We start from the raw sequence: 25,217 nt of genomic DNA on the forward strand, positions 1-25,217 counted from the left end.
TCTACAATTTACAAGTTTGAATATTTGTGTAATGTAGATTTCTAGAATGAAATTGCTGGTCAGATGTATGCAGTTTTTGTGCTCTTTTTAAAAACTCTTTATTGTAAAAAAATTCAAACACATACAAAAGGAGAAAGAATAGCATTTAAAATCTATATGCCACTCCTTACTGAGCTTCAACAAATATGAACAACTTGTAATCTTGTTTTATTTATCCCCTCTGATTTCACCTCCCCACCCCCATCCAGGATAATTTTGAAGGAAATCCCAGGCATCATGTCATTTCACCTGCAAATATTTAGGATGCATATTTAAAAGATATGTGCTCTCAAAGTCATGGCCATTAATACCATTATTATACCTAACATTAAAAATAATTCATCATTCATTTTGAAGTAAACACTAGATAGTCATGGCTCAAATATGTTTTCCTAATTTTTCTGCGGCTGTTCATCTTTCTCTTCCTCCTTTCTTTTTCCTCTCTTTTCTCTCCTTTTCCTGCTTCTGAACCTCCTATTCTTCCTCCTTTTCCTCTTCCTTCCTTTCTTGAAGTTTGCTCAAATCAGGATCTAAAGAAGATGCATACATGAGTGATAGGTTTCTTAAGTTTTTGTTGTTGTTGTTGTTGTTTTTCATACGTTTCCCTCCACCTCTTTTCTTTTTGCTGGTAATTTATTTGCAAAAGAAAGCCAGTTATTGGTCCTATGGAGGTTTTTTAGTCTAGATTTTTGTGGCTCCATCATGTTTAATAAGTTCCTCCAACCCCTGTATTCTACGTAAATTGGTAGATCTAGATACAAATAACAGTTTTGTTGATTGCTTTATGAGTTATACATATTTTCTTTTTTTAACCTATATTTTCCTGGCTACAACATCCATGTGGAATAAAAAGGGTAATTGTGTGATTTTTTTAAACCAAATTTTTATTTAAAAAATTTTCAAAAGTACAAAAGCTTGAAAATAGTATAACTAAATGTCAGTGTACTCACTACTTAAATAGTTTTTAATAATTTGAGTCATTTTCTTTTATCTCTTTAGTATGTATTTGATGAGTCATTTGACATTAAGTTTTAGATATCATGTCACTTTGCCTCACCTACTTCAATGTGCATCTTTTAAGAATAATGGTATTATTCCTATTTAACCAAAATACCTTTATCAGAATTAACAGTGAGGAATATCATCTCATAATCCATGTTCACATTTCTCCAATTGTCCACAAAATGTTATTAGTTTTTTTAAACTTTATGTTTTGAAATAATTTCAGACTTACAGAAGAATTGCATCTATAGTGCTATCCTTTACCCAGCTTTCTCTAATATTAGTGCCTTACACAATTGTACAATTTTCAAAAGCAGGGAATTAACATTGATACAATAGGATTAGCTACACTATACACCTATTTTCATCTCACTAGTTTTCTCATTGATGTCCTTTTTCAAGTCTAAGATCCAGCCCCAGATCCCATATTTCATTTAGCAGTAGTCAAGTCTCTTTACTCTCCTCCAATCTGTCAGTTAGCTGTTCATTCTTTGTTTTGATGATTTAATCCTTTAGTAGAATGTATCTCAATTTGACTTTGTCTGATTTTTTTTTCATAATTAGACTGAGGTAATGCCTTTTTGGCAAGAATACCAAAGTACTGATGTGTCCTCAGTGCCTTATACTGGGATACATGATATTAATATGTGTTATTACTGGTGATGTTAATCTTGATTACTTGGTTGCAGTAGTGTATGACAAGTTTCTCTATTGCAAAGTTGTTATTTTTTTCTCTTTCAATTAAATAAATACATTGTGGGTAGTGATTCTTTAAGTCTTTTCAAATGTCCTATTTTTATCATGCTTTCTCCTATTAATTTTAGCCTTTAACAATTATTTCTGTGGTTTATGTTTAATATGATTTGCCTCTCTGATTCCTCCCAATTTATTAGTTGGAATTCTTCAATATATTTTCCCTCATTAGTTCATTTATTCAATTATTTGTTTGTATCAGTGTTAACTACTGGGTATTATTATTATTATTATTATTAATTTTATTGCTCTAATTTTTCCAAGTTTAGCTGTTAGGAGTTCCTTCAGGTTGACTTCTGTGTCCTTTGACACGTCCCATCCTTGAGCACTCTCTTACTTTCTGTCACCAAAAAATGTTTGAGACTCCTTTTGTATTCTCTCTGCTCTAGCCTTTAGAATCAAATATTTTTCACCAGAGTCCACTGAGGCTAGATTGTAGTCAGCACTACTGTAGTGTCATTGTTTCCTGTGTTCTCTCAGAGAATGTAACTAGAAAATATATGCATGTACATTAAAATATGCACATCTACATTTTTTGTATTTGTCTATCTATCTATCATTTATCTGATCTATCATGAGTATTTTGTTACCTTTAGTTCCAGCTTAAAACCATAGAGTTCATTTCTGCTTTTCTCTTTCCGTTATTTATAACTTTTCTCTGACAGTGATAAACCCTATTCTCATTATCCACATTATATTTACTTATTTTTCAATTCTAGTATATACATAAATAATTTCAGAATTGCTAGATCATATTCCTGTGAGAAAGACATTTACTAACTAGAGTATAGTACGTAAGTATACTTCTTCCTGTATTTAGCCTTACAGTATATAGTCAAATTATATTGTTTTCCAGGTACTTAGGTTATTTTTTTTCTTCTCCATGCCCTGTAGAGTGTATTTATTATTCACTTTTAATATAGTTATTTATTTTTAAATTTGTATTCCATCTGGGGTTTCTACCCTACATCCTGATGGACTTCTTTTTTTTTTTAATTTCAAGGTTTGTGAAATATTACCATACTTATAACAGTCAGAGGTATTGAAAAGGTATGCCTAGAGAAACATTGTTCCTCATCATCCCTTCTACCCAATATTTATTCTATTCTCATCCATTTCCTGTAGGTAAGTAATATCATTAGTTTCTGGTTTATTCTTCTATTTCTTTTGCAAAAATTAGCAGATATACAGATACATATATATATCTGTTTTTTATCCAATTCACTTTTACACCAAGTGTAGCACACCATAAGACCTCTTTTGGATTTTGCTTTTCTTACATAACTGTGTATCTTGCAAATCATTCCATATCCATTCAGACAGATCTCTTTATTCTTTTTTACACAGCTGAATAATATTCCATTGTGTGGATGTGTTACAGTTTACTTAAGCACTCGCTGTTCTATGTATGAACATTTATATTGTTTTTAATATTTTGCAATTATAAACAGTGTTGTAAAGAATAACCTATTGCATACATATTTTTGTATTGTTCAAGATACATCTTTAGGATAGATTTCTAGAAGAAGAAATGCTAGGTGAAAAAAATAAATGCATATGTAGTTTTGTTGGGTGTTATAACCATGATAATATTTCACAAACCTTGAAATAAAAAAAAATTAAAATCAATCAGGATGTAGAATAGAACCCGCAAATGGAATAAAAGCAAAACGATAGGCCGGGCACGGTGGCCTGTACTCCCAGCACTTTGGGAGGCCGAGGTGGGCGGATCACGAGGTCAGGAGATCTAGACCATCCTGGCTAACACGATGAAACCCTGTCTCTACTAAAAATACAAAAAATTAGCCAGGTGTGGTGGTGGGCGCCTGTAGTCCCAGCTACTCGGGAGGCTGAGGCAGGAGAATGGCGAGAACACAGGAGGCAGAGCTTGCAGTGAGTTGAGATCACACCACTGCACTCCAGCCTGGGCAACAGAGCAAGACTCCGTCTCAAAAAAAAAAAAAAAAAAAAAAAAAAGCTCAACGATCAATTATCTTCTCAGTGGGTTGTACAGTTTATATCTCACTAGGAACATAAAAGAGTGCCTTTTTCCCCACAGCCTCATAAAAAAATTTGTCATCAAACTTAAATGTTTACCAATCTGATAGGTGAAAAATTCTGCCTCAGTGTTGTTTCAATTTGCATTCCTCTAATTATAAGTTCAACATTTTTCATATATTTGAGGACCATTTTTATATATTTTTCATTAATTATCTGTTCATTTCTTTGTCCTATTTTTTCTATAGGCCCTCAGTCCTCTGTACTTTAATTTTTAGGGTTCGTTATAAAATAGAGAGATTTGTCCTTTGTCTAAGTTGCAAGTATTTTCTCCCAGTTGGTCATTTCCCTTATGGTACCTTTGTAATGCATTTTAAAAAATTTTTATGAAATCAACTTTACCAATCTTTTGCCAATCCAGTGTCTTTGGATTTTGAGTCATGGTTATGAGACTCTTTTGAAGTAGCACATTCTTTGAACTCCTTTCCTTGCATTCTGTGTTCTGATCTGCCCAGACACTTTTCGAGTATTTTAAGACTTTGATGTACTCAATTTTGGGGGCAGCACTTCTACATCAACCCTAGGCCCCTTTGATAGCTTTCATTTTGTCTTCCCTGTGGTTTTTCCATTTGTTTGTTTTTGGTCTAACTTCGTTCACAGTAAAGCCTTGCTGTAGGATGGGTGTAGAGCAGGAATATGAAAGATCATTAACTGGGATTTGGTGACTTCTCTACTTTTACTCACAGTTAATGTGAAATTTCAACCATTCTTTCTTCAAGATATGCTAAAGCATGCATTTTGTATACAGTTACTTTTCTCTTTTTGCTGTTTTGTATCGTTTTGGAAGAAAATATTGGCAGACTGGTGGCACTACTATGATCTTCAGCTACCCTGAAGTCTATAGTTTGTGTTACTTTTAAATATCAACATTATATCAAGACTCATGTTCTCTTTTAATCTGTAACAGCATTCCTCCTCCATTTCTCATTACATTTAATTTTTTATGGCTATAGGTCTTATAGGAGTATACTATATTCTGCATTGGTTTCATTGTTCCTCACCGTGTTTGTGCTTCTATGTCCTAGAATTCCTGTAAACTAGAAGTCTAAACATACCTCAGATGTTATGCTCTGTACTGTATTTTTATATCTTATTGTATAATATGATCTTAAGTTGTTCTACAATTAGTGATGCTAGGTTTGATCATCAAGAAAAGGTGGATAACCATAAGATTTTTCCATTGTAAAAATACATAGTTTTCTTTGCAATTAGCAAGCAGTATATGAAGTGATACTTTGGCACCATGTAAATATTCTCTGCTCACAAACCCTTTTACTATATAGTATATTTAACAATTAATGACAATACTTTCACAGATAATACATGAGAGGACTGCAAAATAATTTTTTTTTCTTTTTTTTGAGACGGAGTTTCGCTTGTGTTGCCCAGGCTGGAGTGCAATGGCGCGATCTCCGGCTCACTGCAAGCTCGCCTCCCGGGTTCAAGCCATTCTCCTGCCTCAGCCTCCCGAGTAGCTGGGATTACGGGCATGTGCCACCACACCTGGCTAATTTTGTATTTTTAGCAGAGATGGGGTTTCTCCATGTTGGTCAGGGTGGTCTTGAACTCCCAACCTCAGGTGATCCACCTGTCTCAGCCTCCCGAAGTGCTGGGATTACAGGCGTGAGCCACTATGCCCAGCCCAAAATAGTGATTTTAAAAATCACTTCTTCCAAGTTTATTAGCCGACATTCTTTAAGTTTTCTCTTTTTAAGTGTTTCATAGACCCAATATATATATTTATTCAATGTGCTGTAATCATATATAGTTACTATGTTTTTTGATGCTCAAACTTTCTCAAATTTGGCCATAAGGTGCTCCTTCAGGCTGACCGTGTGTGTGTGTGTGTGTGTGTGTGTGTGTGTGTGTGTGTGTGTGTGTATGTGTGTGTGTGTGTTGAGCCAGAGTCTCGCTCTGTCACCCAGGCTAGAGTGCAGTGGCATGATCTTGGCTAACTGCAACTCCCCTCCCTGCCCCGTCCCCACAAGCCCCACCCTGGCTCAAGAGGTCTTCCCACCTCAGTCTCCCAAATACCTGGGACTATAAGCGAGCACCACCACACCTGGATAATTTTTGTAGTATTTTGTAGAGACAGGGATTTGCCACATTGCTCAGGCTTGTCTCAGATTCTTTTGACATGATCCATCAGTGCTTAAATTTTCCTTTCTCCTTAAAAATGAATTTAAGGTTTATCTTATTTTCTTCGATAAACTTGGAGTCAATCTTTTTTTTTTTTTTTTTTTTTTTAATGGGGAGACCTATTTAGAAGCCAAGATCTGGGTGCTATATGTCCTTATTTATAATAGGTTCTAATTTCCTCTTGACACTTTCAGTAGATACATGCAAGACATTAAATAATCATGAGTTCATGTGGACAGTTCTCTTTCAAATGTAATATTATAACTTAAAAAACTTATTTTATATTTTTTATTTTTTAATTGATAATTTTCATTTCTAATATAAACATATTTATGTGTTTGTATAAATGAAATAGTTTCAAACTCAAAATACCAACATTTCTACTAACAATAAAACTGCAGAGTGAAGTTTGAGGTATCTTTGCAGTTCTTTTTATATTTAGAACATACTGCACTAAGGATATACAGAATGCTATGCACCAAATCACTTGAAATAATTATTTTTCTTTTGTTCAGTTTGTTTAATTTACAACATTTAGTGTGATTTTTAAAAAAATTTTTGATCTCTCTTTTTTATGTTTAAAATATTTACAGAGTTCAAAAATCAAAACATTACTATTAAAGAAGACGTATTTCCATTTTTCTTTTTAAGGCTCTATCTACCACCCTTAGGTAACAATTTATATTAGAAGTTTCTTTCTTTGTAGTTGACAAGTAAAGCGTGCATGTATTTATGGTGTCCAATATAATGTTTTAATATAGGTATGCATTGTGGAATGACTATACCAAGCTATTCAACATAGACATTATCTCACATACCTTTTTTGTGGTGGAAACACTTAAAATCTCCTCTCTTAGCAATTTTCAGCTATACAATATATTTATTAGCTCGTTGCCATGACATACAACAGATCTCTTAAATTTACGTCTCCTGTCTAACTTCGTGTTCCTTGATCAACATCTCCCCAGTACCCCACCTGCCCCAGCCTCTGGTAACCACCATTTTACTTTCTGTTCCTATGAGTTCAACTATTTTATACTACACATATAAGTGAGATCATGTAGTATTTGTCTATTTATTCCTGCCTTATTTTTCTTGACGTAAGGTCATCCAGGTTCATTCATGTTGTAGCAAGTGGCAGGATTTCTTTCTATTTTAAGGATGAATAGTATCACGTTGTGTTTATATACTACATTTTCTTTATCCATTCTTCCAGTGATAGACACTTAGATTTATTCCATATCTTGGGTATTGTGAACGGTCTGCAATGAACATAGGAGTGCAGATATCTCATTGACATACTGATGTCATTTTCTTTGGATACATATCCAGTAGTGGGATTGCTGGATCATATGATAGTTCTATTTTTAATGTTTTGAGGAGCCTCCATACTGTTTTCCATAATGACTGTCCTAATTTACGCTCCACCCCCCCCCCCAGCCCCAGTGTGCAAGTGTTCCCTTTTCTCCACATTCTTACTAACACTTGTTATCTCTTTTCTTTTTGATAATAACCATTTGACAGGTTTGAGGTAATATATCATTGTGATTTTCATTTTCATTTCTCTTATGATCAGTGATTTTGAGCATTTTTCGTATATCTGCTTTCCATTTGTATTATTCTTTTGAGAATGTCTATTCAGATCCTTCACCTGTTTTAAAAATCTAGTTATCTGTTTCCTTACTATTGATTTGTTTGCATTCCTTATATATTTTCAGATGTCAACCTCTTATCATATGCATAATTTGCAAATATATTCTCCCATTTTATCACATTAGTTTTTTGTTTATAATTCCAGTATTTGTTTTTTCCTTAACAATTCTTTAGCGTGTATTTCCTATAAATACACAGTTTCTGTAGAAACTCAATACAACCTTCAAAATTAGGATATTAACATTGACACATTTCTCCAATTTAATCCTCAGATAATGTTCAAGTATTACCAATTATACCAATCTTGGTTTTTGTAGCAAAAACATCTGGGTCATAATCACACATTGTGTTTGCCAAATTTGTCAAATTTCTTTAGTATACTTTGATCTGGGATAGTTCTTTAGTCTTTTCATGAGTTTTATGTCTTTGCTACTTTGAGAATTAGAGTTATTTAGTAGAATGCCCTTCGGGTTGGGTTTGTTCAATGTTTATTCATGATTAAATTCAGGTTATGCATTTTAAAGCTGGCTCCTATATTCTTTTTACAACACGTTGAATCATCCTTTGAGAATTTTCTTGCTTTCTAGCATAACGAAATGTTTCAGGGTCACCTTGGACATTGCCTGCCCCTGTCTTGCCATTTTGTATGTGAGTGTGTGTACTCACATTTATATTTATTTCTGTATCTACATATGAAAAATCATTAGTTCTATCCATTACCTCCAATTTCAAACACGAGAGGAGTCGTTCTAGGGTTCTCCTTTAGAGATCTGTAACTCCTATCTCTAACTGACTATATCCTTAGTGTTTTCACATACTTGATTAAGCCTTTGTATATAACCTATCTCTCCCATCACTCCTACCACCCCTACCACCCCTTCCTCAATGTGCATGACCTCTTCATTCCTCTCTGAGCCCCAAACCTCAAATCAGCCACCACCATCACAGACTGCAAGAATGGCGTCCCATCCTCGTAATGCTTCACATTCAGTTTCTGACACTTCCAGATAATTTGGCTACCTGTGTGAGTCCCAGCTCACCCCATCCACCTCCATCACACTATGTCAGGTCATGACAAGTTCCCTTCCCTCAGCCCAGTGTTAGGACTATGTGGGTACTCTCTTCACATCATTTGGGCCCCAAAATTCCATGTCATGTTACCAGCATGTGTGTCCACACTCCTTGCCACACTCTGACTCTCATTTCTTCCTCCAGGCTACACCTTTTTGGGGATGTGGTCATCACCGAGTTTGGGCTCTGACTCTCTATGCTGGGTTGGCATTGCGTAGATGACCTCCTCACCTTTTTAGGATCCAATACCTACAGCCAGGGCCACCTTCATCCTGTGTGAATGCACTTATGCCATTCCTACCATTCTTGGACTAACTCCCCGAGTCAAGCTCTTCTCCCATGAATTCACCAACCTCACTCTGTTTGGGCTTTGAGACCCCTACTCTGGGTGCCCCTTTTTCGGCAAAGTCTGTTTGGGCTTTGTGACCCCTACTCTGGGGTGCCCCATTTTTGACAGAAGCTCTTTGATCTCCTTGGCCTTTGAAACCTCACGCTGAGTCACCCCTCTGCATGAATTTTTTTCACACACTTGGATTCTCTAAAAACAGTGATTTAGCTGATTCCAACAAATTTGAAAATGTAAGTATTCATTTTTATTTACAAATGTTATCTAATATGCATTGATATTTCTTCTCTGATCCATATATATTGAGAACTGTGTTTTGCTTGCTTAGTTTCCAAACATTCTGGTGATTTTCTAGTTATCTTTCTGCTATTGAGTTCTAGTTTAATTCACTCTAGTCAGACAAATACTCTAAATGACTTCAGCCGTTTGAAATTAATTTCATCTGCCTTAAGGTCCAGGATATGTTTCATTTTGGAAATCTTCCGTGTACACTTAAAAATGTGTGTGTTGCCATTGTTGCATGTTATTTGTCATGTTTTTATGTGTATATATGTGTGCGTATATACATTATATATATACACATATATGTATTTGTCAGTTGTCAAATGGATTGATTGTACAGTTTAAATATTCCATATCCTATTGCATTTGTTTCCGTTGGTCTATCAGTCATTAAGAGCATGCTAACATCTCCAGATAAAATGGTGAGTTTGGCCAGGCACGGTGGCTCACATCTGTAATCCCAGCACTTTGGGAAGTGGAGCTAGGCGGATCACGAGGTCAGGAGATCAAGACCATCCTGGCTAACACGGTGAAACCCCGTCTCTACTAAAAATACAAAAAAATTAGCCGGGCGTGGTGGCGGACACCTGTAGCCCCAGCTACTCGGGAGGCTGAGGCAGGAGAATGGCGTGAACCCGGGAGATGGAGCTTGCAGTGAGCTGAGATCGCGCCACTGCACTCCAGCCGGGGCAACAGAGCCAGACTCCGATTCAAAAATAAATAAATAAATAAATAAATAATGGTGGGTTTACCATCTCTCAGTTCTGTCAACATTTCTTGATAAGTTTTCCTGTATGTTATTAGATAAATACATGTTTAGATTAGTTATGCATTCTTCTTAAATTCATCACTTTATCATTATACAATATCTCAGTCTCTACTATTACACCTTGCCTCACATTCTACTTTGTCTGTTGTTAGTATAGATCAATTTTATTTTATTTTAGTGTTTCCAAGGAATATCTTTTTTCCCCATTATGTTCATTTCAACCCTTCTGTGTCTTTATATTTAATGTCTCCACAGAAAGTACTGAAATTTTACCAGGGCTTTTTATCCTTGCTAGGATAAATATTTCTCCCAAGATGTAAATCTGTTGAAAGCTCAGCAGAACCTCTCTTTCAGCCTTTTTTTTCCCTCTTGAATCTACAGTTTCCTCAAGGGAAAATATTGTCACAAAAAACAGGCTTACTTCTCTGCTTTTCTCTCCTAGTTATTGTTTCTATAAAAACCCTTTGTCTTATATTTTTCTGATGCTTTTAATCATTTTAAAAAACATGTTACCCAGTTTTTCTAGTGGTTCTTGGGGTTGCAATAGTCTGAAAAACTAGGCTATTATTGCTGGAAGTGTGCTTTTTTATTGCTAATTATAAAGAGAATAAGTCTAATATGTTCCCATTAAGGATATTGTTTTCTGTATACTTTTCATGAACTTCTCCTCTTAAAATGATTTTTCCCTTCCTTTTACTTTTTTTGTTCATATTGCTGTTCTCTAACTTCTTTAGATGCTTCTTTTTCCTGTCTTTTTTTAATAGCCTAATTAAATGCTATACAGTTCTTCTAAAACCACCACAAAATATATTTAGTGTATCCCACAAAAGTTGAGCTGTGCAGTATTTTTGGTACAATGTAATTAAAAAGTATCTTCTAAACTTTGCTTTGATTACTTTTTTGTGTTATTTCAAGATTTGTTACATAATTTTCCTAGCCATCTTTTTATTTTTTATGATTTCATTTTATTGTGGACAGAGAAAATTATCTGATTTATATTGGTCATTTGAAATTTGCTGTTTTTTTTTGTTGTTGTTGTTGTTGTTGTTTGTTTTTTGGGTGGGGCTTGGTATTTGACCAGATTTTGTTAGTGTTTAGAATGTACTTGTAAAGAAATTCCTTTTCCTTATTGAGCACAACATTTAATGAAAGCACATTGTGTCTGTTTTATTAATCATTTTGTTCAAATGGCCAGTAGCCTTACTAAGTGAAGCTGGAACTGCACTGCCCAGAAGTCTTTTCTTTATCTGGTATCATGTTAGATTTGCACAAGAGGCAAACAGAGGTGAAGGAACAGAAAGACTTCTTTCTGGTCTTTGAGGACAGATGTGATAAAGGACAGGCAAATTGGAGTCTAGTGGGCTCTATGCTCGCCTCACTCTTTTTCACTCCATATCCAACTATTCCTGACCAGCAGTGCACTCCAAGTTTGTGGATGATTCTTGGCTGCAGATTCATAGAAATAATAGCTAGACAAATGTAACACTTCCCCATAGACTTCTTCATTAGTTTTCCTTCCCAGTCTCACTTTAGCACATCACATGGATATCTCTACAAGCTTCAACTTCTCTACCCATGGCAGTGTTTCAGGAGAGCTGAATGGTTCTTCTTCTCTGACTCTCTGTATTAGTCCATTTTTATACTGCTATGAAGAAATACCCAAGACTGGGCAATTTATTAAAAAATAAAGAGTTTTAATGGACTCACAGTTCCACATCGCTGGGGAGGCCTCAAAATCATGGTGGAAGGTGAAGGAGGAGCAAAGGCATGTCTTATGTGGCGGTTGCCAAGAGAGCATATGCAGGGGAACCGCCCTTCAAAAAACCATCAGATCTTGTGAGACTTACTCATTACCATGAGAACAGCATGGGAAAAACCCATCCCCATGATTCAATTACCTCCTACTGGGTCCTTCTCAGGACACATGGGGATTATGGGAGCTATATTTCAAGATGAAATTTGGGTGGGGACACAGCCAAACCATATTACCCTCCAAATCTTTCTTCCAGACCGTTGCTTTCCAGTTTATTTCACAATTTCAAAAGGTCTGTTTTCTATAAACAACCCTTTATTCCATAATATTCCTAACAGCTTTGCTTTCTTGATTAAATCTTGTATGTTAAACTATTTGTTCTACTTGTTCTTAGAATGTGATATATCCACCTTAATTTCTGTCCAGTCTATACTTTTATTTTCTTGAATATATTGGTAAAAGCAAATAAATTTAATTTACTATTTCCTTTTTTTAAAATACGTAGAAACTAAAGGGCTAGAGCTCTTAGGCTGTAGGATTTTAACTACTTCCATATACAACAGAATTGGAACAGTTCTACAAATTTGGAAACCCTGACTACATGGCTTAATGTACTTCTTTAATGGGCTGGAACAATAAATTAATGTTTAAGAGTCATTATAGAAATACTTTGGGCTAGGGAGTTTGGCATCTTATGAAATTCTCATCATTGTTATTGCTCCCCCACCCCCATCCCCCAAAACACACCTGGAGAGATTTTTTAAAGCATCTCTTCCAAAGACTCTGTTTCTAGAGATCTGGGATAAGACCTAGGGATATGCATTTCTAACAAGAGGTCCAGATAATTCTGATGAACAAGGTTTTGGACTTCTTTTTGAAAAACATGAGACTAGAAAAAATATGTGGGGGCTATTTCTGTTAGCGGTGGCAGACATCCAAGTTACCCTGAGTGACCAGAGGCAAATCCGTATGGGACCAGTAACTTCAGTCCTTGCCTCCTCAGAAGAAAGAATTCAATTGAGGGGCATAAAGCAGAAAAAGAGACCAAGGCATTTGGGGGCAGTAGTGGGAGTTTATTTTAAAAGGCTCTAGAATAGAAAAAAAAAAAAAAAAGGAAAATTCACTGGGAGGAGACCTAAGTGGGCACCTGAAGCTCCAGGGGAGAAAAAAGAGGCATTTAACCACGATCCTGGGACTTTATCGGCTTCCCTGTTTCCCATGATTCTTCCCTTAGTGTGGGCTTTCTGCATCTGCAGTGCTCTCCTTACCCTTTGGAATTAAACATGTGCAGTGTGTTTAGGGAATTATACACACGCCCACCTGAGGCTTGCTTCCTTTTTCAGGTGGAGTGTGCCTGGAAGATCGTCGCCATTTTTGTCTCTTAACATGCATGCCCAGGAAGTTGCTTCTCCCTGGGGCCTGCATTCAAATAACACTTTTAATGTTAACAGGTTTGGATCACCAGGAGGTTGCCTCTCCCTGGCTGTAGAATTATCATTTTTAGAGAAGCAGTGTGATAATCGTGCAACCATCACCTACATTCCTAGTGAGTGTGTCGGGAGCCCACTCCTGCCCCGCTCATTGCCTATCTAACTACCGGTAACATTTCAACATGCAATTTTTCTTTTTGTGGGACTTTCTGTTCACCTTATCTTCCAAAGTAGTAAAAATAAAGAGACAAAACAACAAAAACTACCACCGTCTCAAATTTTTCTGGATTATCCAGCTTCTTACTTCAAGGAATTTGCATCGTTAATATGCAAACATCTAAATGTGCAAAAATATGTAATTTCATGAGCTAAACACGTTATATATATACACTTTAATGTTTCTAAACAACAAATATGACTAAAAAAGGAGTACTTAAACTCCAAAAAATCAACATTTTATTGTAAGAATAAATTGAGTTCATGTCAAAATGTAGTTTAAGTATTACTTTATTCACTCTGTAAATTTGATTCTCTTGAGATTTATGTACACATTATTTAAGACAGCTTTTCCTGCATAACTGCATATTATTCTTCCTGGAAAAAAAAACTTGGAAGAAAGAAATTTTAAAAAGGAGCACTCATTTCCTCTGTTAACACCAGGGGACATAATCTCACACATAGGAGAGATACACCCAGTCAAACCTTTGAGGAGAAGGAAGCAGGTATCTCATACCAATTAAACCACACTATTATTTTCTTTTTAACATTCTCATCATTTTTCACATAATGCTGAAATAAATAGAATGCTGGAATTATTATACATAAAAGTAGAAGAGTCAAAATTTGTCTAGAAAAAGAATAACACAGTAGTTATACCGATTCATTGTGGCTGACTTGTAAGCCTCCCAGTGGTACTTTTTGCAATGCTATTTTTCTTCATAACATTCTTTAGTTACATAACAACTATTAACAATTTAAAGGAAATATAACAGAGTTTCTTTCAAAACAATAGATTCCCTTTTTGAATGATTGGTACAGATTTCTCACCTTCAACTGGAGTCAATCAACAAAGATCCATACCTACTTATAGCGCCCAACACTACAAAATCACTTTGGAATCTAAGTTTTATTTTGACACATAATAGTGGTCACATTGAAATTTTCTTTAGCTCTTCTCTCACTTTCATTAGGTGTCTTTTTTAAGAGATAGACCTCTTATCAGCCACAGCTGGACCAAGCTTCCTCGGAACAGCTCTTTCTTCCAAAGAAACACACCCAGAATTCATAAGGAAATAACTCTTTCCTCACACCTCCTCTTTCTCATCTCCCGTCACTTTCATCTGTCCTCCTTTCCTTCTCCTCTTCTTTGATAACTTGCATAATGGCTTGGTTAAAAGAAGAATGTTAAAGCTAAGAGATGTCAAAAGACACAGCAAATATAAGACAGCATTTCATTTAAGTAAAACAATCCCTTCTTAATGGATTCCTCTAAAATAAATGTTTTGAAGTAGGTTTGCTTCCTGTGTGCAAAGGAAAGTTGATGAAGGCAAGGATGAAAGAGGGCATTTGAAAAGAGTTAAGTATTTTTTGGCTTTGGCACTTAAAATTTTATTTCACATAAAATCTCAAATGTTCTCTAGAACATTCTGAAAACAAAACAAAACTATGTGCTTGGTCAGCGGATAAAATCACCTGCCATGCTGGTAATTATCAACTTATATGTGGTGGTTGGGCGCTCTTAATGCAGCCCTCCCATAAAAACCAATGGGTTTAATTAGATGAGACACATCTGTCTGAATTGGTTTGGCTCCTGATTTTGGTTAGCATGCTTTCAGGAAAGTGAGGAATACCTGTATTTCATTTTTAAATCTGAAAAACAAAGATAAACTTCTTGGTAAGAAATTTAAAGGTGAATAAAAAATATCAGTCCATAACATTTTAAAAGGAAAATATCTATCAATTATGGGAATTATTTACTTATCTTAAAAATGATTTCTTGCCTTGCTGTTTTCTCCATTCACTTCCAGAAACCCAATAATTTAGTTGGTATATTTTAAAACTGCAATGTACAGATAACTTTGTGAATTAAATTTGTCTTTATTTATCATACAGTCTACCTCTATGAATACTTTTAAGCCTTAAAAATTAAAGCTTATATTCAAGAAACCAATTTTCATGCTCTTTCTTATTTTTATCAGCACCCAGGAAGGAAGCAATATGAGCGTGTGCACTGTACACTGTAGCAACGGAGAATCTGATTTGACAAGCCAAAGATCCTGCGTTGGTGGCACACATCATGGTAATCCTGATTTGTCTTTTCAAGAAAGAAATATTATCTCCTCTACATATGAAATCATCTTTCAATAATGAGATCATTTCAAATTACCCAAAAATATTCATAAAGTCTACTCAGTGGATGACAAATCAGTACTGGGGATTAGTCCCAGTCCAAACTGGGGTGACCATCTCATAGTTTATAAATCCATAATCCCCAGTTCTATATGCTTACTATTGATCAGTAGTTAATACCATCTGCCATATATTTAATACTGGCAGTACCACAATAATTTATTAGCATTAGATAATGAAATATTAGTTTTAAATATTGTGATAAAATTTCTTATGTATGTGATTAAAAAACAATATTCTTTTGGAGATGAATTATAATTTGAAACTAGAGATTCCAATACTACATAACTGGACTATATCCCTCTAGTGCTAATAATTACATATATATAGATATGTGTGTATATAGATACACAAATTTGTACATAGTTTTTTTTTTAAGTGAAAAAAGAACAAGGATTTTTGTGGATGTAACACAAGCCTAAATTTGAGAGGAATAATTCAACAAACATTTTTTCCCCCTTAGATTATTAAGTCCATGAACTCATTCTTAGTTGGTTGATTCACTTTCAGTGTTCAAGACTGTGGTTGTTATTACACTGACAATTTCTTTAAGACTAGCTTACATTTAAGAGGTTACATCACATCAAATCACTAGCTAACAACATGACTTCTTGTATGTCAGAGGTATTGGAACAAGGCACTGAGCATTGTATAAGATGACACATCAATAGAAAAGGTTGTAAACTTATTAAAAGATTTGCAATTATTTTAAAGCAAAGAAATGTTTATCATAAACAACTTGTACCTAACTTATACAAAAAGGCTTCATGATGCGAAATTGGCATTCCAGAAGAAAAGTGATTTTTAAGAAATAATTTAACAATTTTCTAAATTAAAACCAACAAATTAATCAATATACATTGTCTTGCATCCATTAACTACTAAGAAAACACATTTACTTCTCTATTGTATCTTTGCTTGAGAACCTGAAGCAATCTAACAGCTTCATAATGTTGTTTTCCAGATAAGATCAGTCTTGAAACTATTATAACCAAATTATTATCTCTAAGAACCAAGTTGTTTTATGTTGAAACCCAAAATTTCAGTCTCGAGAAAAGGAATTCTGCATTTACCAGGAAGAACTATCTGGGATTCTGATGGTAGTTGAATGTGTCAGGAATAAACCTCTGCTATGATACATTAACACCTTAATATGTGAGTTTTCTTATGTCATCTGATCTTGGCAATTCATTTGCATATTTTAAAATGATAGGATATATAGGGCTCAGTCAGTTTCTTTGATCCCTTTCTTTTTGCCCCAACATTTTTCTTAATGGTGAAGGAGGTATCAAATAACCCAAGAGAAGACCATAAAAATAAATAGATGCACTGGAAAGTGATGGGACAGCCCAAGGCCAGTGTTTCTTACTAAACTGTAAGACTCCATAATTTCCCAGTATTCTGATTCTACCTGCACTTTCAACAGTCATTTACAGCACCTCAGAAAACAACATCTGGAGAGGGCCCAGTCAATGAAGCAGAGAAGTAGTACATTTCCAACATCACAAAGTTGGCCTGTATAAAAGTGTATAAAAACTTTGAGTTTAAAAAAAAAAGAAAAAAAAAAAAAAGAAAGGGTAAAATTGACACATGGCTTCTGGGGTCTGGCCCTAAACCCAGAGGATAAAGTGAAGTAAGGCAGGCCACCTGCTGCTTCCTCATTATGCTGATTAGATTGTTGATTTAGCCAGCTGTGCTTTGTTTTGCTCAATCATGAAATGCTTGGCAAATTCATTAGAATTAATTCCCAAGTTCTCTTTTAATTTGTTGAGCTCAAAATCATGGAGAATCTTGATAGTCATTAACTTTTCTCGCTTGATTCTCTCCACAACATCTTTTGGAACATCAGGTATCATCCAGGCCAGCAAAAATTTAACTAAAAATACAACATGCTAGAGGAAATATAAAGGAAAGATTAGACACTACTAGAGTTGTCACATGTTCAGCAGAAAGTCTTTACAAATCATTTCACTTATTTAAGAAACTGCTCAACATATGAGGCAGAAAGGCAAGGGAGAAGATATGGTCCCTGTCCTAGGACTTTCATACAAAGATCAATATCAAACAAATAAATATATACTTAAATATGTAACTAGCAATATTCCAGTTAAACATGGTTATTGAATATACTGTTTATCACTGTTCCTTCCCGAAAACCTGATAAAATATTTATAAAGGAATCAGACTCAAAAGAGTGAAAAAGGCTAGCAAACTTGCAAATGGTGATGTGGTGACTGATAGTGGAAACCAAAAAGACAAAAGCCAATTTTGTTTCAGATTGTCAGAAAAGTTCAGGAAAGAAGGCAATAAGGACTTTTGAAGGTATTAGTATGAGCTGGAGTTGAAAACAAGAGGATTAGATACAAATTTGCATAAGGAGCACTTGAATTTTCAGAGCCTTTCTCCCATCTGTATCCAGATATTCTTTCACTCCATACTATACCCTGGAAGCAGCTGAAGAGTTTGTTTTCTGCAGAGATTATACCAGAAAGCTGTGAATCCAGGGGCACCAGACACAGTGGAGGTATGAAAACATATTTAAAAAAATGTAAAAGCAGTGAAATTCAGCACAATGAACTGTGAGATACTTAGTCCCCTCTGCCTTGCTCAGGTCTTAGAACATAGGCAGCCACAAAATATCTCAATAGACAGATTTAAAGGGCTTTCTCTGGGAAAAATAACTATTCTGTAAAAGCAGAAATGTGGATGTCAAAATTTTGTAAGGATCCAATGAAAATGTCAGCTCACTACCTTATCAACCTACAGTGAAACCCACCAAGTGACATCACTCCTGTATGCACAAAATGCTTAAAATCAGCTTTTCACTGCCACACTCTTAAACATGAGCAGAACCACCAAATATGTAGGTAAGTCGTCTCTGACATGGAAAAGAAAAAAAAAAAAGAAAAGAACCAGATATAAGGAAAGGAGTAAAAGAAAAAAGTAGAATTTTTAAAAAGATATTAATCCAGGTTTTCATAGAAAACAAATAATTCAAATTTCAAACTAGGAAGTGTAAATCTGAATAACAGCAGTTCCAGAGAGACAGCACAAAGAAAGAAAAAATTTATCAAAGAAATTATGCCAGCAAATTTTCTCAACTTGAAGGGTAAGTACGTTTTTAGATCTAAGGGGCTCAATGAGTGTTTAAAACAATGAATATTGACAAATAGCAAAGAACCATCTTGTGAAGCTTCATAAAAATGTGGCTAAAGACAGAATCCTAAAACCGCATTGATTTTAAAAATAGATAATACACAAAGACTGGGAAGTCAGAATAGTATTGCATTTTGTAGCAATACTGGAACCTGAATGAAAATGAAGCAATATCTTCAAAATTTCAGGAATACCAAAATAAAGTTGATTAAAAATTTTTTTAAGAAAAACAACTTTTAATTATAAATTCTATTCCAAATAATCACATGTAAGGAAAGAAAAGAAATTTTCAATATTCAATTTCTCAAAAATGGACTGTCCATAATTTTTCCTCAGAAAATTACTGGAAGATGTGCTTCACCAAAATAAGCTAGTAAACCAAAAATGGGAGAAACATAGATTGCAGAAAATACAGTCTTCAATAGAAGACAAGATGAAGAGAAGTCCCAGGATGATGCTTGGGTGGAGCCTGCAATGATTACAAAAATTAAATACAAATAATAAATAAATTAAAACAAAAGAATTCCTGAAGTAATTTACTGGCTGAAAGGTGATCTAAACTTCTGATGCAAAATGTTGGAATGAAAGACTGATAAATTCATAAGGAACTAAGAGACAGAGGGAGAAAAGAAAAGTACAATTATAATAAAAGAAATATGTTCAGAATGTAAGACAGGAAACAGATGTGACTAATATTTATAAAGTCATAATTTATAAACCCTGACTACTGTATTTATATAAAATCTCTTAATCAAAACTCTGATGGACAGAAATATTTCAGAATTGAGATTTAATATTAAAAATATGTAATTTAGTGTATAAACCAGCAGGGTCTCAGGTGGCACTCTGTATCAAACACTTAAATATTTCTGCAGCAAAGTAAATGAATAGTCACTCTAAAAATAATAAAGGCAGAATTAGATCATATGTTGCTGCTAAATAAATTATCAAAATACTTCCTGTTTTCTGAGGTTTTGAATTTCAGAATGAGACAAAAAAAAATGCTTTAATTATTGAGCAGTAGGAGAAAGTTTTTTTTCCCCCTCTTTCTCTGTGTGTGTGTGTGTGTGTGTGTGTGTGTGTGTGTGTGTGTGTAAGATCTGCCAAAGTAGAATGTCAGTAATTGGTAGCTAAACCTAAAAAATGAAAATATATAACTGCAAAATGATCTTCTTTTGCCATACAAGGGCAACTACTAGAAGAATGAGTTAAAAAAACTGAGATGTTTACTTTGGATATTAGGATTTTAGGGTAGGCAGCTATATTATGTACGATTGCTCTTTTGTTTTTTTGCCATGCAGAACTATTTGATTTTTAAAATTACATGTGAAACCTTGATAACAATAAAAATAAACAGAAACTGGTTGGAATGGCATGTTCTTGGGTTAGGATTGTCTTTTATCGGGCTTTATTCCAGGGTGAAAAAGTACCTTTCTTTTATTTTCCCTCCCTGATAGGCCTTCTTGCCCTATGATTTGTATCACTCAATTTGAAACTTTGTCCAGTACTGCCTCTGTATTGTTTACCTTTTCTTGCATGCCTTATCTCTATAACTACAGTAGATATTCCACAAGAGAGGAAGCATAATATAGTAGACAGAGCATAAGCTTGGGAGTGAGGCACATTTGGCATTGAGACTTAGCACTAATGTTAGTTAGTTAACATTAAGCCAGCTACTTATTTTTGCTGAATCTCAGATTCCTTTTCAAAGGTGACTGATAAGGTCTAATTTACAATGTTGTTATGATTTAATACAGCCTCTGGAACTAGTAAATAATAGGTATTCTGTAAAATCAGTGGGTTATTTCCCCTTTTCCTGACTTGAAGGGAAAAAACCATATTTGTTTTCCTTTCCTTTTCTGTCACCATGACATGTTCAACAATAATAAGTGAATAATAGGCAATCCATTGTACTGAGAATATCCCTAAGGTGCTTTTTATGACAACAAATACAATACTTCCTTCAAGACAATTTATTGAGATATTGCTAACTTTCTGATGAGAGGTTACCTTTAGAAATATCTGCCTAAAGAGAGAAGAGAGTAACCCGAATGAAAGTTAAGAACAGCTTACTTCCATAACAATGATGAAGGTCATCTTAGCAGCAAGGACATGCCAGAATTGCATATTATGAAAATATTTATTCTCATCATCAGGAGGATATCTGTAATCTCTGTACCTGAAAAGTGGAAGTAAATGCAAAAAAAAATAATAGTTATAGCTTCAACTAGAGAGACCTAACATAATTTCTTATTATTTCTCTTAACAGACCTTTCTAGTTGATCAGAAAAATCAGGTCAAAGTTAATTGATATTATGAAACCTTTATCTTTCTTGTTCACATAAAGTCAGGGTATATGCTACTTATGTGCAAAATAGATCTAAGAAGAAACACACAAGAGGAACTTCTCTCTTACCCTTCAAAGACAAGCTTCTCAAATGAGTTATTCAAAATTTGCTGCTTCCACTTCCTCTTTTCCCACTCCTTAACACTCCCAGTCCTTTCCTTCTTTCCTATCCTTAAACTGCAGGTATATTTTAATCCTTTGATTTGACTTTCAAAAATAAGACTATTATAGGCCACTTCTATATTCTTAGAACTCTATTTTCTCTTGGCTGTTCTGATGCTGTATTGCTTTGTTTTTCTTAACACAATTCTGAAGTTTTCTTAGTGTTCAACTTTGTGAGTTCATTCTCTTCTATAAAGTCACTGGATACTGGTCCTCCTCAAATATTTAGTCCAGCTAAGGGGTAATCACATCCAGAAATCTGACACCAGTGGCCATGCTCTTAAACACATTAGGCTATGATTTAACTATACTCAAATATGTAATATAACAATATAATAATGTCTGCTTGTCTTGCAATATTTTGCTTTTTTGTTTGGAGTCTCAAATGAAACAGCTGGTTTAAATTAAGTGGCCTTGATAAGCGTGTGTGCGTGTGTGTGTGTGTGTGTGTGTGTCTTTAAATTGTATGGTGAAAAGATCCCACAGTACATGATACACTGAGTGTAAAAAGAGTAGGTTCACATATGCAATTTTATATTCCCTATACAGTATAAAACCTTTTAGTAGGATAGGTGGTGAACTGATCACTGATCATATTATATTTCTCTGTCTCACTCTCTTTTCTGAGGACACAGATAAATTTAAGTAAGTTAAATGTATATACAATTTGACAATGTTGTATGATCTATAGATTATTGCAGCTTTGGACTAAGGGGCACTTGTTGGTGACAAATCCTTCTGATACATTAGAAAGTAAGAAAAAAATTTTAATTAATGTTATCTTTACCCATAATCTTAGTTTTCACCATTTTACCTTTTCGAATCTGAATCATGCAATGTGTGAATTCTAGAATGGATACACTTTATTTATACAGGATTTTTGTTGCCCTAAGAAAATCCTTTATATTGTAAGACAGAAAGGTAATAGATAACTTAAGAAATACACTTAAGGGATAAAACTAAAACCTAAACAAACAAACAAATCACCTGCAAGTGATGAAGTCTCGTTTTTCCGAAGGTGCAGTGTGGTTTGGAAAATCAGCTATCAGGAATACTGACAGGCTATTATTCACATATCCTGTCATAGGCTGTGTGGCATTTGTTGAGTAAGCATAGTAGTAAACTAGACGGGGAATGATGTCCGACGTAAATGCAACAATAAAGGCCTGAAGAATAAAAAAAAAGAGGAAGATCATCAGCTGCCAATTTAGTTTTAATAATGTCTGATTTGTACATCTCTCAGTACCATAAATTATACAGATGCAAAATGATTAAATACTATTATAAACCATAGTAATATGCAAGTCTTTGTCCTGAAACACAAAATAGCTCATTTACAGTGTGTGATCAGTATTCCAAGATTTCATAGCTTCAAAGTGGCTAAGTAGAGAGTCAGACCAAAATGTATCTGTCTCCAAGAACCATGTTCTTTCCATTAAGCCTTGCTATTTCTTACATTTCTTATTGTTTTACAGCACAGTTCTACTATCTTTAACCAAATTAACTTTCTTAGATTAACTCAATGAGGTAGGACTGCAGGGTGTGTGTGTGTGTGTGTAAGAGATTAACAGGAAAGGAATGAAGAAGCAGAATATCATGTGTTTGTAAATTTCTCACAGTTCAGTGCAATTAATTTCAGTATTTGATTCCATGGAAATGATATTTTTGTATCCTTTCCTAAGTTCTGGAATAGTATAAATAGCATATTTCTTTTAGATTAGATAAGTCAATTAAAACCATCTGGCTCTGGCACCTATAATTTTAGTGCTACGCTTTAAAAAAATCTAATGTAAATTATATGGCTAATGGTACATTCAGGCTTTCTATTACTTACAGAATAGATCTGGCAATTTTTGCTTTCTAAAAAAGTGGTCATTTCAAATATATTTCAAAATTTATTGGAGTAAATAGGTACACAAGAGTCTCTCATACTTTTTTTCAGAGTTTTACTTACTTTATTTGTCTTTCCAGTAAACTAGCTCTTGATTTACTTAGCAATTATACTGCTTTTTATTTTCTAATTTGATTATTTCTGATTACATCTTTATTCTTTTTTACTACTTTCTATCAATTTGATTTACAATTTTTGATAGTGTCTTAAGTTATATACTCAGCTCATTTTCCAGTCTTCTTTTAATAATTAAAAATGTATGGCAATGGAGTTATCTGTAATAGTGGTTTTGGCTCATTCCTATAGGCTTTCATTTAAATTAAGCTCTATGATTTCAATTCTGTTTTCTCTTATAGGAGGCCTACTTAAAAGTGTTAGATTTTCTTTTTTGATTATCTTATTATCAACTTCAATTTATAAAGTATATTGTAGTGAAAATGTATTGTAAAAGTTATGCTTTTGGAAATTTATTGTTCTTAAATTTTAATAAGTTTTTCATAAACACAACAGGTAAATGTATATTCTCTGTAGTATACAAATACAAATATAATCCATTTTTAATTGTTTTATTCAAACACATTATACTGTTACTTATTTTCTGTCTACTTTGTCACATGCTGTGAAACTGTGTCATGATACTTCAATGAGAATAATTTTATAATTGTCCTTGTATTTCTAAGAGTTTGCATGACATAGGTTTTTCTGTATTGGTTAGTGCATAACAATTTCGGAATGTTTTAGCTTTATAAAGTATCACCATAATGAAATCAATGTAAAGATTAAGCATCATTCACATCTCCCCACGTCCCCCAAAATGAAATACAAAGTTACCCCACCGAAATAGGTCTACTTACATTAGTTGCAACAGAAAGGACAGCCATTCCATAAAGAATGTCTTGCCAAACACCTATGCTATGAGCTTTAGAAGCTACAGTTCTCCTGTATTGAGTGGTAAGTTTCCAGGCATCCACTCGAATCTCTACAATATTATTTATGAGAGCAAGAAGAGGAGCCAAAGGAAAAGAGGCCACAAATAGTGTAACAAATCCAAATTGAATAACTGTAGAGAAAAGAAAAAGGCATGAATTCATTATTGTGAAGGAGAAAGACAGGAACACCCTGCCCAAATCCTGCTACTTCCTTCATTTTGGAGTGATCCACACGAATACGACAATCCAGGCTTCTGTCCATCTGTCCAGTTCCTGCTCTCCACAGGAGGCATAGTGACTTATCTGCTTGCTAGAACTAGAAGGAGAAACTGGGCATGCATGGCTGAGTTCCTTCTTTGCTCTTCCTTTAGAGATATGCTTGTTAGAAGGAAGAATCTATTCCTCTTTGCCTTTTATTATGGGCTAAGCTTAGGTTTATGCTGGTCTAGTCTTTACATTTGTATTAGCAATTTAGTGAGGTAACCAAGTTTTTCTATCTTGCTAGCCCATCTACTTTTTGAGATCAGGAATGATGACTGATTCAGTTGCATAATCCCAGCAGCCAGCTGTGTGTGTGTGTGTGTGTGTGGGAGAGAGAGAGAGAGAGAGAAAAGGAAATATACATTTTCTAGAACAAGAAATTTGTTAAGGTCTTGATTCTCCTTACTATCATGACATCTTTCTAAATAAATTTTATTCCCTCTCCTCATTAAAACTCAACAGAGGACCACACCTGTGTAAGCTGGCTTATTGCCACACTTTTATTCTTTTGTTTCCAACGACGTTTAGGGTAAAATAACCCATGCTACTAACAGCCCAAGCTTCCCACATGATTGAAGAAAAAAATAATAAGCCATTTAATGGAAATGGCTTTCCATTAAAGGAAAAAAATTTAAAAAAATTCCGTTATTCCTCCATTTTTAAATACATCTCAAATGTTTCTGGAATTTAGCTTCTCTCGTCTGACTGAATCCGTCTTGTTATCAAGTGACAAAAATACATATTCACCTCCTTTTTTTCCTGCTTTC

At 34.4% G+C, this 25,217-nt stretch overlaps 1 protein-coding gene and 1 long non-coding RNA gene across 9 annotated transcripts in view; one reads left to right on the top strand and one right to left on the bottom strand.

Annotated features, from left to right (window-relative positions):
• The window catches only part of LOC129048665 (uncharacterized), a 78,364-nt gene that overhangs the window by 38,130 nt on the left and 15,017 nt on the right, over nt 1-25,217 (top strand). For 2 of the 4 annotated variants that reach the window (XR_008511192.1, XR_008511195.2), the window contains 2 exons: nt 15,494-15,594; nt 19,197-21,674. This is a non-coding gene — a long non-coding RNA (uncharacterized LOC129048665). Of the gene's footprint in view, nt 1-15,493; nt 15,595-19,196; nt 21,675-25,217 lie in introns of those variants that run through there. The other 2 variants (XR_008511193.2, XR_008511194.2) reach the window with 1 other exon arrangement.
• ANO5 (anoctamin 5) overlaps nt 13,785-25,217 on the bottom strand; it is a 92,047-nt gene continuing 80,614 nt past the window's right edge. For all 5 annotated transcript variants that reach the window (XM_054524571.2, XM_054524570.2, XM_024255406.3 and 2 more), the window contains 4 exons: nt 24,115-24,320; nt 22,357-22,535; nt 20,934-21,039; nt 13,785-17,596 (listed from right to left, as the gene is read on the bottom strand). In XM_054524571.2, the coding sequence (XP_054380546.1) occupies nt 17,375-17,596; nt 20,934-21,039; nt 22,357-22,535; nt 24,115-24,320 (713 nt within the window). In that variant the 3' untranslated portion in view covers nt 13,785-17,374. The remainder of the gene's footprint in view (nt 17,597-20,933; nt 21,040-22,356; nt 22,536-24,114; nt 24,321-25,217) is intronic.

The sequence above is a fragment of the Pongo abelii genome, chromosome 9, assembly GCF_028885655.2.
Source record: "Pongo abelii isolate AG06213 chromosome 9, NHGRI_mPonAbe1-v2.0_pri, whole genome shotgun sequence".
Taxonomy (NCBI): domain Eukaryota; kingdom Metazoa; phylum Chordata; class Mammalia; order Primates; family Hominidae; genus Pongo; species Pongo abelii.